Source organism: Jatropha curcas, chromosome 1 (assembly GCF_041381405.1).
Source record: "Jatropha curcas cultivar XTBG-Jc1 chromosome 1, XTBG_Jcur_1.0, whole genome shotgun sequence".
In the NCBI taxonomy this organism is placed as follows: domain Eukaryota; kingdom Viridiplantae; phylum Streptophyta; class Magnoliopsida; order Malpighiales; family Euphorbiaceae; genus Jatropha; species Jatropha curcas.
In genome coordinates, this window is record NC_143151.1 from 6,292,642 (window position 1) to 6,311,646 (window position 19,005).

Here is a 19,005-nt window from a genome sequence, read left to right on the forward strand (position 1 = left end):
ATAGGGATGGAGTTTTAAAAATACCCAATCACCAACTGCAAACTGTACATCATGCCTTTTTGCATCAGCATATTGTTTCATTCTATTATTGGCAGCCGCAAGATTAGATTTCAGCTGTAGGAGTAAAGCATCTCTAGAAAGGAGATTTTGATCAACTTCATTGACAGAACTTGTACCTTCACGATAACGTGGAATGGTAGGTGGCAGTCTCCCGTATAACGCTTGAAAGGGAGTCATTCCTGTGGATATATGGAAGGTTGTATTGTACCAATATTCTGCCCAAGGCAGAAAAGAATACCATCGGCGAGGCTGTTGAAACACAAAGCAGCGAAGATACTGCTCAATACAACGATTAACCACCTCCGTCTGTCCGTCTGTTTGTGGATGATAAGCGGAACTCATCTTCAGCTGTGTCCCTAACATTTTGAAAAACTCACGCCAAAATTAACTGATAAATATTGGGTCACGGTCAGAGATGATGATTCGTGGCATTCCATGAAGTTTGACTATGTTTTCAACAAATTTTTCAGCCACCACCTTGGCTGAATATGGGTGAGTCAACGCCAAGAAGTGAGCTGATTTGCTCAGCCTGTCAACCACAACCAAAATAGAATTCTTACCATGTGAAGTTGGCAATCCATCGATGAAATCCATAGTAATGTCATCCCAAAGTTGGCAAGGAATTGGAAGAGGTTGGAGCAACCCGGCCAGAGATAAGGCCTCACTTTTGACACGTTGGCAAATCTCACAAGCAGGTACATACTTCTGCACTGATTTATACATTGAGGGCCAATAGAATTGCGGAGCCAGCCTTTTATATGTTCTCAAAACACCAGAATGGCCGCCAAGAGGAGAACTATGGAACTCATACAATAATTGCTGAATAATGGGAGATTGAGGGGGTACAACAACCCTATTTTTGTAGCATATCAGTCCATTCTGCCCCTTGTAGGGGCTACTAGAATTGGTTGAAGCTTCCTTGCCAATCTTGAGCATATAAGGATGGGTTTTGGCTTCATCTTGGATTGTATCCCATAATTGAGTTTGGGAAACAAACAAAGCGTCTAGACTTGGGCTGCCAGAAACCCTAGATAGCGCGTCAGCAGCTCCATTTTCTTTCCCCGGCCTGTAACAAATTTCATAATCTTACCCAAGGAGCTTAGAAACCCATTGTTGTTATTCAGGCGTCACCACCCGTTGCTCCAATAGGTGTTTGAGGCTGCGTTGATCTGTATAAATAAGAAATTTACAGCCAAGTAAATATGGTCGCCAAGTCTGGACTGCCTGTACAATAGCCAACATCTCTTTGGCATAAATGGACCAAGATCGTTTACTGCTGCCCAAGGCTCTGCTCATGAATGCAACCGGCCTGCCCTGCTGTGTTAGGACTGCACCGATGCCCTCACCAGAAGCGTCGCACTCAATGACAAAAGTGTCATTAAAATTTGGTATAGCAAGGGTGGTAGTGGTTGTCATTGTCGTTTTCAGCCGTTGGAAGGCTATGTCTGCTCCCTCATTCCATTGGAAATTCCCTTTCTTCAAAAGATTAGTGAGCGGCTGAGCTACGAGGCCATAATTGCAGACGAACTTCCTGTAATAACCTGTAAGTCCCAAAAATCCATGTAATTCAGTGATGTTAGTGGGTGTAGGCCAATTCAACATAGCCACAATTTTAGTTTGATCCACTTTAACCCCATAAGGAGTAACAATATGACCCAAGTACTCCTATTCTTGAGAGCCAAAAGCACATTTGCTAAGTTTTATAAAGAGTTGGTGCTGCCTCAAGGTGTCTAGGGCTGTTTTGACATGTTCGAGATGGGTATTCCAGTTTGGGCTATAAATCAAAATATCGTTAAAAAAGACTAAGACGAATTTTCGAAGGAAGGGGCGAAAAATTGAGTTCATGACTGCTTGAAAGGTAGATGGAGCATTACATAAGCCAAAGGGCATGACTAAATATTCGTAATGTCCATTATGGGTATGAAAGGCAGTTTTTGGAATGTCTGTGGAATGAACTCGAACTTGATGGAATCCCGCCCAAAGTTCTAATTTTGTAAAGTAAGTAGCTCCATGGAGCTCATCCAGCATATCATCGATGGTAGGGATAGGGAATCTATCTTTGATTATGACTGAATTCAGTGCTCTATAGTCGGTGCAAAACCGCCAAGACCCGTCTTTCTTTTTCACCAGTAAAACAGGAGATGAAAATGGACTAATACTAGATCTGATCAGTCCAGATTCTAACATATCATGCACCTGTTTCTCAATTTCAGCTTTCTAGAAGTAGGCATACTTGTATGGCCGTATATTGACAGGTTCAGTACCTTCAAATTGATGTGGTGCTCGATTTCTCTTGGTGGAGGTAATTGAATCGGTTCTTTGAACACATCCTGGTACTGATCCAAGAGTGACTGCAGATCAGGGTGTATTTCCACTGTACCCATGGCAGTATTGGTACAAATGGCGAAAACTGAACTCCCATGTCTTGTTTCCTTGGAAATTGCTTGCAGAGAGGCTGGCTGGATAACTGGTGTCTTCAATCCCTGCAATTTGTAAGTGCAATCGTTCCACTGAAACTCCATCGTAAGATGTTGTCAATTGCAAGCCACCATTCCCAATTGTTCCAGCCATTGAATCCCTAGAACCATATCCAATCCACTCAAAGGTAAGGCATACAGAGTAACAATAAATGGAATACCTTGGAGGTGGATAGGAACATCATTGAATCGGCCCTGGCATTCTAGTGACTTTCCATTTGCGACTTTGATGTTGCAGGGTTTGGTAAGAACGACTGGCAATTGTAGTATATCAGCTACTTTGTCATTGATGAAATTATGTGTAGATCCACTGTCGATCAAAGCTACGAAGGTATGAGAGCCGATTTGCGCCACCACTCGCATGGTTCTATGAGTCGACCAACCAGAGAGTGCGTGAAGGGAGATTTCTGGTTGATCCTCTTCGTCATCTATGCTGTCATCTCCACCGTCTAATAGCAGAAGCTGAGGTCCTTTGCAGCGATGACCTGGGGTGAATTTATCTTCACAATTAAAATAGAGTCCTTGTGTAACGGCCCAGCCCATGTGTGATATTGTCCGCTCTGGGCCCTACGGCCTGCACGGTTTTGTTCTTGGGGGAAATGGGAAACTTCCCAGGAGGTCACCCATCCTAGGATTTCCGTAAATAATCATAACTCTTAATACATTATAAACTTATTATATCCAACCTCCACAACACAATATTTATATACATGCCAAAAATCACCATTTACAAAATATCCTACCCAAAATGTGATATCTACTCTGATGTTACTCCTCTGGTCTTGAAGAACACCCTCCGCTTCTAACCTGCGCGTGATAAAAATCAACGCGCTAAGTGGAAGACTCAGTGGTGCTAAAGAACCAACAATTAAATTCACAAGAATAGCCAAGGTAAATCTTAAATTACTCAACTTTATAAATACCGAAATCACATTCATTTAATTCAAATACTTTGAAAGCAATGAGAAGATTATAAATACAAATATGTCTTCATTCTGTTATAGCAACAATAAAATTTTCGTTTTCGTTAAGGCTCGTACTCATGCAGAATGAACATAAGCAGATTTGATCGTGGCCTATATTAGCGCCACCCCCATCGCACAATCGTGGCCTATGAAAGCACCACCCCATCACACAAATAAGCGCGTCCGCCTATTTGTAAGGGATGATAACCCTAGCATATGATCATAGCTTCACAATAACAAAATCAATCTCATCATACCACGTTTCAATCATGCATAGTAGAGCCCATCGCACACCGTGGCCTATGAGCGGTGGCTGTGAGCGATGGCTGTAGTGACAGTGCACTCACCTTAGGCGAATCCCACATCGGTTAAGTGTGAGAGGGAAGTGATGTACTTAAGGTGGGCGGTTTAAAACATGTGTGAGGCCTTTTGGTGGTGAAATGGCTGGAGAGTTGGAAGAACTCCAGGGTTAAGCGTGCTCGCTTAACGGAAATCCTAGGATGGGTGACCTCCTGGGAAGTTTCCCATTTCCCCCAAGAACAAAATCGTGCGGGCCGTAGGGCCCAGAGCGGACAATATCACACATGGGCTGGGCCGTTACACCTTGAGCACGTCGTTTCTGCATTTGGTCCCAAGTTAATCGGCGTATGGGAGTGTCTTTTTTAATTGGCGACGAAGTGGAGGATAAAGCAGGAGTCGCTGAATTAGGTCGAGTGATTCGCTTCTGCCAAGAAAGCTGGTCGTCTCTCATTCTTGCCAAACTGATTGCATCTTTCAAGGTTTTAGGTTTGAACATACGGATTCCATCTGCAATCTCAAATTTCAGTCCGCCCATAAAGGTACCAACTAGCGCTTTCTGGGTCCATCCTCGAACCTTGATGCCGAGCCTTTCGAATTCTTTCTGATAATCACGCAAGGAGCTTGACGAATTTTAGATAGAGATTCGTCAAAGTCCTCACAATCGGTCGGACCAAACCTCGCCCACATCTCGTCTTCAAAAATCTCCCAAGTTACTTCCTTGCCTTCTTCCTGGTATGTTTTTTGCATCCATTGCCACCACTCATTGGCTTCCCCCTGCATGTGGTAGGAGGCTAAAGACACCTTTTCAGCTGCTGGTATAGCTTGGAAGTCAAAAAACTGTTTGGCTCGTGTGAGCCACTCTGTTGGACCATTGCCAGAGTACTTTAGACACTCAAGCTTAGTCAATTTTGAGGAGAACATTGGCCTTCCTCTTTCTGTTGAGTCATTTCTGCTATGGTGTTGTGGTTGGCTCGAACGCTCAGCGGAGTGGCTACTACTGCCATCTCGGTTGGACAACACTGTTTCAGATAATTTTGACATCATGTCCTCCAGGCGTTGCAATTTGTCAGCAACCCCAGTTTCCATACGTCCCACAGTGTCTTGAAGTTGTCCCAACCCTGCTTCAAGAGATTCAATACGTTCTTTGTTAGTGGCCATAATTGGGAAGAGAAAAAGAAATGGGGTAGATTGGCTCTGATACCAATTGATAGGTCCCAATCAGAGTTAATAAAGATTTAGTCTAAGAAGTTTGATAATTTTTGTTCATAATCCTTCTGCTGTAGATACAAGGATTTTAATAGGAGAGAAAATAAACCAACTAGTCCTATTCTAAATGCCACAAACGGCACAATTGAGTGAAAATAGGCAAATATGCTGCAACAATCTCAACAGCATATCTGATTTATTCAACATGAAACTGATTCATAAAATAATTAATTAAAAACAATTGCAGCAGTAAAAAGATAGTTTTGCAGTAGCAACTCAGTCCTCAAACTTCTTATTCATCACATGAGTCCTTGAAGACCTTCTTGGTGGAGTGCTAACACAATTATATAATTAATTTTGTTTACACATAATCCAGGAAAAAAAATTATAAAGTTGAATATACTAAAATGTCAAACATTAGCAAATAAGCGATAAGTTTTAGCGTCGAGAGTCATTTGTCTAACTGCTGCAATTGCTGCAATAACTCCTAAAGCAGAGAAAACAACTGCAATGGTAGTATTCAACCAGAAAATAAGGCTCTTCTTGGAGGGCTTAAACGTCAAGTTGAAGAAAACAACGGGCAAGATAAAATCAAGAGGCATGAAACCAAATGCTCCAATCAAAGAATTTATGTCTCCAAAAAATGGAAGCATTGCTGCTATTGTAGTTGATATGATCACAGACAACGATCTTGACACTATTCTTGGTACAACGTTACGCGTCGAAAATTCTTTGCTCCTTGCGTCTGCAAATGTTCTTTCCAACACCTCATTTGTTGGCTGCAAGTAAACCTGTAAACACACCATATATTATGAGTATTTAATATTTATCTCTCAAAATGTTTCAAATTGAAACCAATTTGAACTTGGGTAGCTTCAATTTTATAATTTCAACCTTATAATAGATAGATTTATGTAATTTTTTAATGAAAATCCAAAGTTAAATTTGTCGAAAAACGAGTTTCACGCGGATTAATATATAATAAAATAACTAAAGGACTTATAATTAGATAAACGATGCAACTAGCACAATCTAATTGGTTTTCTTCAAGTGGATTCCAACAAGTTCTTTTTATAACCCGATGTATGTATGGATTCCATGAATCGACCTGTGGTAAAAAGTTAAATTAAGGCTGGCTCGGTTGAGTTTGTTGGTGCGAACGACTCGATTAAGTTTTTCTAAATCGAGTTGGACTTAATTAAATTAATTACTTATTCATAAGCTAAATCGAGTTGGACATAGTCAGGTTCTGCGCTAGAACGACTCGATTTGATTAAATTCCCAAGTTAGATAACTTAATAAAGAGAGAATTCTTACCACAGCAACAGCAGATAATTGGAGAATAGTGAAGGTGTTGGTCATCAAAACGAACCATTTAGGGACCAAAGGCTTTCCACTTGTTACAAAGTTGCTAAGGATGAGACCTTCAGCTTTGTTTCCAAATGCCCAATATCCAGAAATGGCTACACTAAAGAATGTCACTGTCACTACACTGTAACATATAACAAGTCCCTTCAACATCTTCCCTTTCACTGGTGCTGCTATGGTTGCCTGCAACCATTTTTATTTTTTAAATTAAAAATTAAACATTAAATCTATCTTTTAATTATAATAATATTACATACTATTCAAACCTGAATTTCTGGAATGATCCCATTGCCATATGTTGTCGCGATGATAGCAATTGCATTACAGAATCCAAAAACACGGTCTTGAGTGTCTCCTTTTAGAGAATAGTCCTTTGGTTCCTTTGATGAATTTCCTGTGAAAAAAGAATAGTTAAATTAAGAATTAAAATTTTAATTTTTAATTCAAATTACTTACACAAATTACTAATATTATCATAGAATTAATCGTTGAAATACTAAACTTATAATTTTACTTGAAAAATAAATTTGAATACTCAATTATTTCAAATAACTTATTTTTAATTAATTAAAATTGATTTAAGGTTCGATTTAAAAAAATAAAAATAAGATATATTTTGATGCACATACCAATATGAACAGAACCAGCAGTGGCACAGGCACTATAAGCTAGGCATAGAAGCAAGGATATCAAATTGATGTGTCTTAGAGAGTGAAAAGATGGGATTTGAGCTAATATCAACATTAAGCATCCAAATATTATCACAAACTCATAAAGCTTTATGCTCCCATTTGGATTTGATAGCAAGTAAATTGCCTGCATTATAAAATAAATAAATAAATAAATAAAAGGGTATAAATTAATTTTTTATTTTAGATACTTAAAAAAATTTTAAAAAAAAGAATATTATTTGTAACCATAATCTATTTTTACCTTCATGCATTGGCCTCCAAGAAGTGTACAAGCAACAACAGCACCATAACACACCATGAACTGAATTGGACCCACATAATACTTGGCCCACCTTGGTCCTACAAAAAAAAATTGATCTTAATATTAAGAAAATGGTAACATGTAACAATTAAATTAGAGTTTGCACTTGCTAAAAAAATTTTCACCTATTTAGCTTTCTTGGTAATCACTAATGTTTTCATTATTATGTGAAAATATAAGTATCATAAAATTTTCAAACTGAAACTGCTAGTTTTGATTTTAGAAATGAAAATTAAAAAAAAAATCATAGACACATATTTTCAATTTCAAATTTGAAATAAAAAACCATTAATCATGACTTTATTTAATTTAGATGAATTTGATTTCAATTGGCTTTTAGTTCAAAAACGGATCCTAGTTTGATATACATATAATATACAAATAAAAAAATAACGAATTTTGGGAAAATTTACCTGCCGACCAGCCGATATTAAATTTTAAATTTAAGAGTCAAAAAAAAAAAAAAAAAAAATCAAGCAAAATCGTTGACTGGTAGGTGTTTCTGATTACTTCCTTTTTAACTATTTTCATTTTGTATATCCTAACCAGTGCACCTTCTATTCACAAATAAAAATCATTTTAAAATAATTTCTTTTATTATATTGATATATGTCGATTTGAATATACCCCTCCTAAAGAAAATGTTTTTTATGTAGGAGTAATTAATAAAGAGTTTTTCAAATTTACCCTTATTTATATTTAATATGATAAATATGTAACGATATGAGATAAATAATAATTTTATCAGATTAATAAATATTTAGTTATAATTTAGGTGAAATAATTATTTAATTATTATGCAATAATTTTACATAATTTATATTTGTGGATAAAAAAAACGGTAGGAATGATTGTGTAAAAGGAGAAGAAAAATTGAAATTCAATACTTCATTTACCTAAAATATGTCAAAGTCGCACCAAAACAGTATTCTAATTACGTAAAGCAGATGACTTTATAAGCTAATAATGTGTTGGGAACACCTAATTTTGTAGTCCTTTTCATATTTTATCTTTTTATAAAAATTTTAATTGAATTAATAATTAATTTTTTTTGACAAAATTAGTTAATAATTAAGCAGTTGAATATTTGTTATACAGTATAAAATTAAGAGTTTTTATTATATCGGTATATTTTTTATTTTTAATAAATCTTACTTTTTAAAAATCATTTTTAATTAATAGATGTTTCACAAGATAATAAGTAAAATTTCCCCTTCAATCTATGTAAAAAGGTGCATCAGTCAAATTAAATCAAATTAAATTTATGTAAAATTTTGCCTTTTTTTTTTAGTTTTCTATCTAGTATCAGAAATTCACTAGCCCGATTAATCCGGATTTACATCAGATAGACCGTAAAAAGAAAAAAGTTTATTTCTGAATATTTAAAAGCACTCTATGCTTGAAGCTCGAATTTAAAAACACGTTCTTAAAAACATTTTGAATTATCAAAATTTGATTTTTGGAGTATCCGAGTAGAGAGACCAATATAATTGAACAACTAGTAGTGGAGTATGTCAATTTTGCACTAATTATTTGAGGCAGTTGGTTGAAGGGACCCTATAAATATAATTGAAGGAAAATGTGCTAAAAAGGACATGACTAATTCGACCATTTATGACCAAACCAATGTCTCAATTTATTGAAAGATTGTACTCGTCAACCTTAACGGACAATGGCATTCATTATTTGTTAGGCATTGCAATAAAGAAAGCAGATTTTTTTTTTTTTTTATTAGTATTGGGATAGGGAATTCGAACTGGATCTATTGTCAAATCGTATATATATTTATTACTGGTGTCTGAAACCAGATCTATTTGCTAGTAGCTTATTGTAGGATAATTCTTTTAATCTATTTCTTGCAAAAATACTTCAGACATGTGTTTCAAGAAAACTCATTATGGAAAACTCATTTATAAAAAATTTGGAATACTAAAATTATAAACAAGTTCAAATTATAATGAAATCTGGATAATTTTTTTAGACGGAAAATGATATCACAGAGCAGTTTTTATATCATGTATCATATTAAATTCATATGTTTATTTCAATTAAGGAATATTCTTAGTTTGGTATAATTGCTCGAACTCATTATCTTTAAAAAAAAAAATTAGAAATTTATATTTTTGCCCTAATTTTAAGGCAATGATTTTTATTTTATATATTATTAGATGTTGATGAATGCTTAGCAACTACCTAAACAAGAAACAACTAAAAACTAAAGGAAAATAAAGAATAAAAAATTTTAATTAAATAAAAGAGAAAAGAGAATGTGTTATATATAAGATGAGACTTGCTTACATCCCGGTATATGAGTCGACCTATATACAAAAACCAATCAATGACGAGATTTTTCAAAAGTTGTTAAAGTTTTTATCTTTTTTTTTTTCAGTGAATATTTATAAATATGTCCATTTTAACCAAAAATTTAATTTTAATTAATTTTAGTGTATAGATAAACTCATATATCGATTGTAAATAAGTCTTTCTTGTTATATATAATACAGTCTTACCTAAGATTTGATTAGCCATGTCTCTAAAGCGAAGTTGGCGATTACCCAAAAGAGCATGATGTTCAAGAACCAAAGACAGTAAGTTATAGGAATAGAAAGTGACCAAAGCTCCAATAACAAGACATGATATTCCAGCTCCCCAACCCAGAAATGTGAAAGCATATGGGAGGCTTAGAAGAGGTGGAGCCACTATTGATGTTGTCAAGTGGTATCCACAGTGAAGCCACGATCCTACATTAATTAAATTGGTAAAATATTATTTTAATAATACTAAATTAATTGCTAAAAATGAAACATCTCAATCCCCATATCTCTCAGTAATGATGTTACTGTAATATATAATTAGTATGCGATGGCAAAATTAATTATTTTCAATATTTAATAACAAAAGAAAAGAGTGGTTCATCTATAATACCAAAAGGAAAAGGAAAAAGAAAAAGAAAAAGACAAAGAGAAGGGTTGTTTACAAAACTACAAGAGTTTTGGAATGTGATTATGCTTAATATTATTTTAAAACTAGTTTAAAAATATGCTTAAAAGTTAAAAACTATTCACTTGTGCTTTTCATTTCCCATCAATTGACAAAAATAGAAACATAAAGTCATGAAAAATGTGTGGATGATAATAATGATAGTTCGAGGTGAGATACACAACTAATTATATATAGTGATGGCTGAAAGAGAATTTTAATTCTAACAAAAAAATATTTTTCTTCAAAAAAAAAAAAAAAGGAAATGATACAAATTGAGCAAAAAGATTATATTCATAATTTTTTTTTTTTTTGTCAGTAATCGAAGTTCAAAAACTTTTTTTTTCCTTTTCATTTTTGTTGAACTGTCTTTAAAGAAGATGATCATAAAAGAAAAGAGAAAGAAAGTATGATACCTTTGGATTTGAGAACAAAAAGAGCGCCAGCATCAAGCTCTTTTGCTTCTTGTTGTGGAAACTTCCCAATATCTTCCTCACCGTTCACTGACACAGTTCCCATCTCTCTGGCTTTCCCTCTCAGCAAAGGAATAGTTTATAAGAAGAAGAGAAAGCAGAGGAAAAAGGTGAGCGAAATTATTAGAATTGAAAAGAAGAAAAATATATATACCACCCTTTAAACAATAATTAATAATATATATATGAATTTAGTAAAGAAAAGTCAAAGAACTGACTTTAATGATTTGTTCACTGATCTGTCCACATATGGACTTTCCCTCTCTCTAATAACAACAACCCTTCAATAAGACAAAATACTACTTAACATTCCAACTTGCTATATTGTATATATAATATTTGTGGATATTTTGAGACAAAAAAAATTATAAAATTGACATTAATACAGTTTCTCTACATGTATGTCCAATAGCCTACACGTTTTGGTTAGTAATAAATACCAAATTGGAATATGAAAATATTATTATAAAAAACTAGGAACAACTTAGCATTAACATCCAAACATTAAATAGAAAATTGGGATAAAATGGTTGAAACTCTCACTTTATTAAAGGGTTTAAATTTGAGCTTTAGATGTAAAAATTTAGAATCGGCCGTTATATGGGACCTATAATACTCAAACCGAATTTAATTGAAGTTCAGGAGAAAAAAAGATTCAACTAACAGTGATGAGCAAATTTTGTTCGTCCTGTATCAATTTTAAGATCTTAATGATTAATGCTAAGTGAAAAAAAAAAAAAAAAAAACCAGTAACATGAAAATAATAAATCAGAAATATAATTTGGAGGCTCTTTCTAAATAGTTTGCCTAGTACGATGAATAGCAGCGTAACTATACTATGAGCTACTATATTTGCTCGATGTCTAATCCAATGGACAACCCATCCATTGTCTAAATACAATAATTTTTTACAATCTGACAAAGTATTATCGAACCCATGTAAACATAAGTCTCTTGACATAGCTATGAAAGCACCTCTCTTTGGGCCAGAATTACATACAAGAGAACCTGGGATGGCACAAATAAAAAAGACCCTGAAAATGACATAATATTACCGCATACAATTTGCTTGCTTCTTCAAAAATCGCAGCATCCACATTGCATTTGAGTCTCCGGTTTAGTCCAACTAGAGCTACTTGTTCAACATTGGCTAGCGGTAGAGGAATTCTGCCTGCGCATCTGACGTAGCATGCAGGCCATACCATGAAAGGGATTAACTTAGGATTAGGTTTAAGCTTGAGTGAGGTTAGGTCAAGTATTAGCTTAAAGGCCCATCAAAGCACTTGGTTTAGACGACCTCAAAGATTATATAGTAGTGGACCCTTTAAACATGCATTAAGTATATCTTCTATAACAGAACCATAGATCCATCCAATCTACAGATCAAGAGATAAACATTGATTAATGGGAAAATAATTATTTCGTCCCTCAGCTTTACCATAATTATTTAAGCAGTCCTTCACATTTTATGTAATATATAACTCATCCCTGACATTTAACTCCGTTTAATTAAAAGGTCATTCCATCCAAAAATAGGGTATTTTGCCGTTAATTTGAAAGGAAAGTACTAAAACACCCCTCTCCTTTCCTGACGTGGACTAAAAAATTAAAATTAAAAAGCACACGCCACCTTTCACCAAGCTCACCAGCCCTGCCAATCACTAGACACCTCCATCTCCTTGCTCCAATACTTCATTAACCCCTTCACTGACGAAGACAGTGGCTTGCAAAGCTATTAGCGACAAAGGGAGGATCTAATCGACTGGTCTTTGGTTGGTCTTGCAGAAGGAGCGAAGGATTACGCTAAAGGAGGCTACCAATCGAAGGGCAAGACCTCAAATTTGAAATTAGCTTTAGATATCAAAACACCATTTTTTTTTCCTTTTTCTTACCTTAGCAGTATCATTTAATACCTTAAAATAAAGCTTTGGCCATAATTACAGCAAAATAAGAAGAACTAACGAAAGCAGGGCCACTTCGCAGTTCCATGAAAGCAAGTAAATCAAAAGTTGTTACAATCCAACCGTTAGTCAATGACATAGCAACGGCTGCTCTTCAACTAGGAGTAGAGGAATCTCCAAGCTTCTCCAATCCTGTCCTCGAATACAAAATTAGCAGCACCTTCTCGGTGGTGGACGGAGTAAATTTGGGCTGTGGTGGTGAGAGAAGGAAGATGATGGAGAAGAGGAAAATGGGTAAGGAAAACAAAGTTTTAATCGTGACTCATTCTTTGCTGTTGCGTTAGTTAAAATAGAGAGAGAGAGAGAGAGAGAGAGAGAGAGAGAGAGAGAGAGAGAGAGAGCTACGTTGTCAATGAGAAAGGAGTGGAGGTCGATTGGTGGAAGTTGGAGTTGCCCGGAAATGCAACGGAAGTCGAGACTTGCGCTGTCCCGATTGGAAACGAATCGCAACGTTTCCTGTTATAGTTGTGCTGGATGGAAACCGAAACAGAGAAGGGAAGATGGCGGTGACACAATGGCAATGATGCTGGACCGGGGGCGATCAGAAAAGAAGGTGGAAGGGGGAGGGAGGAGCTGCTGCCTCTGGAACGGGGAGAGAGAAGAGTTGGGGGGGGTTTTGTTTTAGTACTTTCCTTTCAAATTAAGAGAGAAGAGGAGGGGGGGGTGGTTTTGTTTTAATACTTTCCTTTCAAATTAACGGCAAAATACTCTATCTTTAGACGAAATGATTTTTTAATTAAACAGAATTAAATGTTGAATATGAATTATATATTATATAAAATATGAGGGATTATTTAAATAATTATAGTAAATCTGAGGGATAAAATAATTATTTTTCCTTAATTAATTAATTAACGAGACAAAGCAAATTTAATATATATACTTTTAAAGATGTATTATCCTTAAATGCAGAAAGCCTATTGATTTGGTATACTATGTAACACCTTTTAGGCAAATCTTATATCAGATACGTGCAAATGTGATGAGGTGGATATATAGTTGAATACGTCACAGAACACTGCGGTCACAGAACACTGCGAATTTTTTGGGTAGAAAAATAAGTCTCTAATTAAAAATAAAATCATGTAGATCCTATTTAAATTTATGAATTTAAATTTGATCCAAATTAAATAATATCGCACAGCAAATTATAAATCGAAATAGCAATTAGATAAAATCAGTTTTATAAACTTATTTACATAAGGAAATGACGACAGACGTAAGGAAATGACAACAGACATTTTCGAAAAGAAATAAAACTTATAAGTGCAACTGTGGAGATAGATTTAATAATATATAATATTACTTCACACAAAAACTAAACAATAATGAAAAAATATATTATTTATGTGTAAACATAAAAATTGAGGTAAGTTTTTGAATAATTGAAGTAATGAGATTTTAAAATTTTAAAATTATATAAAAAATTTTATTAAATCATTAATTTAAGTGAATTTTTGGCTTAATTAAAACTTTTGAGTAGCACATTAAAATATAACTTAGTGGTAAATGCATATGCTACCTGACAATAGATATATATAAATAAATATATCAAAATAAATAAAATTAATAAATGTTAAAAACATTAATTATAAATCTTGAATTTTGTTATCAAATGTCATCTAACCCTTAATATAATAATAACCAAAAATCCAAATGAAATTTAAAAAGGCCATAAAACTTGATTTTTTTTTTTTTTTTTTTAAATGTTAATAAATGTTGAGTTCAGACTACCTTCGGCCCTTGACTAAATAAAAGAGACTATGGTTGGTTGGCCCATCCCACATAATCTTATTTACTCTCCGGAATAAAATTCTATTCTACGCCATGTTTTCACCACCTGCACCTCTATTCTAGTACAGCATAAACCCACAACCAAACACTCCCCTAAATATCAATTGAGGGAAAAAAGAAACTCTGTTTCAAAAAGTTTCAAATTATCTTTCAGAAACCCTTTCAATTGGTGAACTCGGGAGAGGTATATATTGTTCCTTAAACATTAATTTTCTTTTGACATTCCAATTTGCCTGCCTTATTCTTGATTATTTGGCTTTCATCTAATTAAATCTGTTCTTTCATTAAACATCAGGATATTGTAAGTCTGATAATATCATTCGCCCAAAAAGGTTCTCGAGCAGTTTGTGTTCTTTCTGCTACTGGAGTTGTCTCAAGTGTTATAATACGCCAACCAGGTTCTTCTGGTGGAATTTTGAGATATGAGGTATTTATTGTCTCTCATCTAATTCTTTCTAATTGCTAATTTAGTACAATGAAAATATATAATTAATTTACTATTGTCATACCTTACATCAGAATTCAAATAATATTTTTTTTATCTGGGTAGTGGGTAGTGATTGGTTTTTTACAGTGGATTTTTTTTTTTTTTGGTTTTCTTGGCAACCAAACAGATTAATACTAGTATAATATTTGATTATTTTCCATGACCAAACATGTCTAAATTTCTACTTATCTATACTATATATAAATATGGGAATAGATAGAATAATGAGATTTTTAATAGCGCCGTTGATGATACTTAATATATCTTAAAATAACCTTAAGCATAACTAATTAGAAATTACTTCATCCATCTCATTTGTTGCCTGTTATTCTTTTTTTTTTTTCTGTGTCAAAATGTTAGCAAGGTTTCTAAATTTATATTTGTAAACAATTCTTTTTCTCATGATAACCTTGATGATCCTTTATTAAATGAAGAAATTTTATTAATATCTTAATAAGTTAAGGATAAAAAGGGGTAAAATAAATTTTTTTGACTAGATCTTAATATGCGTGTTTTGTCAAACCATACAAACAAAATAGGACGGAGAGTGTACATTTTATTAGTTAATTGGATATATTTATTAAATTTTTTTTTAAGCAAATCATATGTGATCTGATTGTCTTTTCACTTACGTGAAGAGTGAGAGATCTAAAGTTCGAATCCTCTCGACCACAAATGTTTTCATCAATTTGGTGTGTAGAGAATTTTTTCTTATTGTGTAGCCTATAGTGTCATTTCGGCCAATTAGACCTCTCATGAAAAAATTATTTTTTAAATAAATAAATAAATAAATATATATATATATATATATATATATATATATATATAATTAAGTTTTCCAAAATTTTAAGTTTTATATTCTCTAAATTATTTTTTAATAAATATATATAATAATGAGACATTTCAAAATTTTTTATATTTTATTTATTAAATATTTAATTCTTTTAGGATATAGATAAAAAATAAAATATATTATTTTTATTAATATTTTTTTTATGTTTCTATGATTTGATCGGATATATTTTTTAAAAAAATAAATTTTCAAATAGAATATATATAATATTTTATTTAGGAGAGAGAAAAAAAAGAAGAAAAAACTATGTTATTTATATTAATATTTTTTATTTATGTTTTTTATATTTGATTGGATATATTTTTTAAAAATAAATTCAAAATAAAATTTACATAATTAAATTTGGAATGCTGAGCAATTGAAAATTTTAATTTAAAAAATATATATTATTTTATTGATATATTTATATGTTTATATACATTGAAAATATTTTTTTGTTAGGTGAATTTTGAAAGAATTTTATTCTTAATAATATTATTTTTCGTTACTGAATAATTTTTAACTATTATTATTTTAATTTAGTAAGAGATTTATATCTCTCATGCAATAAATAGATGGCCTATTGATGATTAAGGATTTTTAATTTTCTTGATTTTTTTCTATTATATCCTAAATTTGTTTGACTAAAAAGAAAATAATGTTTAGGAAACTGTAAAAAAACTAGAATAATATATTTTTATTTGGGTCACTTTTTAGGGTTTTAAGAATTTGTATGTATATACATAGATTCCTTTCTCTGATACACTTGGGTAAGTAATATTACCACTATAACCTAAGTGATTTACATTATAAATTCAAATCATCTTCTCGTTTATTTTCTTTTACTTAATAGTAAAAAAAACATTATTATTTTTCATTATAGTTGTATATATATATTAATTTGGTGTTAAAAGCAGAGGGTTGAAGATTAAGTGATGACTTAATTTTCTTTTTTGGCATCTATTAAAATTTTAAAAATCTGTATTTATAAATTACAGACTAAAGTATTAAGTTTAGGAATTAAATTAAATTTTATTCTGAGACTACTTTATTATATAATATAAATAAAAAAATGAGTATATTACGAACATAATCTCGTTCAATGCATGTTATGCAAAAGACTACTATAAAATGGATCCAATTTCTAATTGTTTTTCTTTTGGCAGGGCCGCTTTGAAATTCTCTCTTTACGTGGATCATTTACATTTGGTAAAAAAAATGGGGCACGAGCACATAGCAAAACTGGCATGTTAAGTGTTTCTCTCGCAAAACCTGATGGCGGGGTTTTTGGCGGCGGTGTCGTTGGCTCCTTAATAGCATCGGGACCTATTCAGGTAAGCTATCCATATATAATTTATACCTCTCCAGTAGTTCACAGAGCCGGAATTCCTCTAATTTTAGAATTTTCCTAAAATTTATTTTATAAAATATAAAAAATTTTAAAATTTACTTATAAAATAGTGAATTTCTTTTAATTTCACCTCCTTCAAATTTTTTGAAAATATTTTTTTCTCCCCCCTTAAAATTTATTCTAGTTCTGTCAATTCATAAATTTTGTCAAAAAACCTCTTTCTTAAAATATATTGGATGTGTCTGTTCTGCATCAGATGTGTAAAAATCATTAGGGTATCTGCTCCATTTATAAAAATTGAACTCTCGACTTCACTTAATAAGAGTGTCAAATTGTTCATTTTCAGACTTTTTCATCCATTACTTTTTCACCAGTTTCTGTTAACCTTTACTTTCTTACAAGACTTAGTGTTGAGTATAAATAAGCATAAAATTTAATTATTTATAAATTAATGAAAAATAATTATATAATAGATTGTTATACTTGGAGTAAATATAAAATTAACTTTGAGTATTCATTTTTTTACTAATTTGTACTTAAAATTAATAATTGTATTCACTTGTATTTTTTTGGTTAAGTTTGGATATCATCTTTAAATTTCAACAATTTGATTAGATATTCACCCAACAATAACAATTTCATGAAATTAAAAAAAAAATTAGAATTTTGAATGAACTTTTCATTTATGCAAATATCTAAAGTGCAAACTTACAAATAAATTCCTTAAATTTTAGAGAATTAATTTGTTTCAATTTTTTCAGCTAATTGTGGCGAGTTTCAAGCAAAATATTAGTAAGAATATCAAATTGAGTCAATTGGCTAATTTTTCAACAGCTGGTGGGACTTTGCTTGCGGATTCAGAAATTCCAAAATTTTCCATACAAATTGCAGCAATTACAGAGGGTGAAGGGAATTGCACAGAGGCTGCTAATACATTACCTGTAAGCCAACAACACATGTTGAAAATTGATCCTCAAGATATATTTCAGCTTCCACCATCCATTTCAGGAGGAAGGGCACTGTCTCCAGATATAAATTCCATTAATAATATTTGAAGTAAGGGTTGTGGGATTCTTAATTTCTTTTTCTTTCTGTTATGTTTCTGATTATAGCCCTTAATTTGGTTTGGTGTTGGTAAGACTTTTAGATGTGAGGATTTTGAGTGTGAGAACAAATATGTCATTTTGAAATATCGAATACCTTTAGTTTAATTATCTGCATAATCGTTAATATAAATGAATGTGGAATTTATTTGATAATTTCATACATATTTCAGATAAACTTTTTTCCTTTGAAAAGAAAAAGAAATATAAGACTATAAATAGCTTTTAGCGTTTTTACTAAGTTAAAATTATATTTTACTAAGTTAACAATCATACCTAGGGATGAAAGCGGTGTGGATATTTAAGGGTACTCATCGCGCTCCGCTTCATTTAAAGAGGCTATTTAAAGTTATAAATGGATTTGAAACATGTATGAATAATGAAATTATTATCCGTAATAGATATAGATAGGATACGCATATTGATTTTTCAATACCCGTTACCCGCTATATTAAACGGATTTGTCAATGTGTACCTATGGGTATCTATTCATTATTACTAAAAATTATATTTTAAATAAATCTGAATTTGGACAGTATAAGATTCGCGGATACCCTACTTGTATAAGGGTATTTTAAATAAGTTTTGAACGGGTACGAGTAGTAAAAATTTAAACGGGTTCGAATGTAGATATTTAAATAGATATTTGAACGAAT

The 19,005-nt window shown here is 32.5% G+C and overlaps 2 protein-coding genes and 1 pseudogene across 2 annotated transcripts; 1 reads left to right on the forward strand and 2 right to left on the reverse strand.

Moving 5' to 3' along the window:
- Positions 1 to 444: 444 nt before the first annotated feature.
- Positions 445 to 4,960, reverse strand: LOC149498890 (uncharacterized; annotated as a pseudogene).
- Positions 4,961 to 5,220: 260 nt separating this feature from the next.
- Positions 5,221 to 10,965, reverse strand: LOC105637354 (GABA transporter 1). The gene is made up of 7 exons (XM_012220799.4): positions 10,765 to 10,965; positions 9,880 to 10,110; positions 7,310 to 7,407; positions 7,006 to 7,192; positions 6,643 to 6,770; positions 6,326 to 6,559; positions 5,221 to 5,799 (listed from the first exon to the last, which is right to left on the reverse strand). The coding sequence occupies exons 1-7, from the start codon at positions 10,865 to 10,867 to the stop codon at positions 5,419 to 5,421; spliced, it is 1,362 nt and encodes a 453-aa protein (XP_012076189.1). The 5' UTR covers positions 10,868 to 10,965; the 3' UTR covers positions 5,221 to 5,418.
- Positions 10,966 to 13,182: 2,217 nt separating this feature from the next.
- On the forward strand, positions 13,183 to 18,485 carry LOC119370022 (AT-hook motif nuclear-localized protein 6-like). The gene is made up of 4 exons (XM_089718944.1): positions 13,183 to 13,335; positions 14,872 to 15,003; positions 17,062 to 17,229; positions 18,008 to 18,485. Exons 1-4 carry the CDS (start codon positions 13,183 to 13,185, stop codon positions 18,299 to 18,301), a joined length of 747 nt encoding a protein of 248 aa, XP_089575070.1. The 3' UTR covers positions 18,302 to 18,485.
- The last annotated feature ends 520 nt before the right edge of the window (positions 18,486 to 19,005 follow it).

What these genes read in the sequence shown, in the direction of transcription:
- LOC105637354 (XM_012220799.4), bottom strand. Translation starts at nt 10,867, where the DNA reads ATGGGAACTGTGTCAGTGAACGGTGAGGAAGATATTGGGAAGTTTCCA. An exon ending in TTTTGTTCTCAAATCCAAAG is followed by an intron (nt 10,111 to 10,764) that starts GTATCATACTTT and finishes TAATTAATGTAG; the next exon opens with GATCGTGGCTTCACTGTGGA. An exon ending in CATGGCTAATCAAATCTTAG is followed by an intron (nt 7,408 to 9,879) that starts GTAAGACTGTAT and finishes TTTTTTTTGTAG; the next exon opens with GACCAAGGTGGGCCAAGTAT.
- LOC119370022 (XM_089718944.1), top strand. Translation starts at nt 13,183, where the DNA reads ATGCAACGGAAGTCGAGACTTGCGCTGTCCCGATTGGAAACGAATCGC. An exon ending in GTGGAATTTTGAGATATGAG is followed by an intron (nt 15,004 to 17,061) that starts GTATTTATTGTC and finishes TTCTTTTGGCAG; the next exon opens with GGCCGCTTTGAAATTCTCTC. An exon ending in TAGCATCGGGACCTATTCAG is followed by an intron (nt 17,230 to 18,007) that starts GTAAGCTATCCA and finishes CAATTTTTTCAG; the next exon opens with CTAATTGTGGCGAGTTTCAA.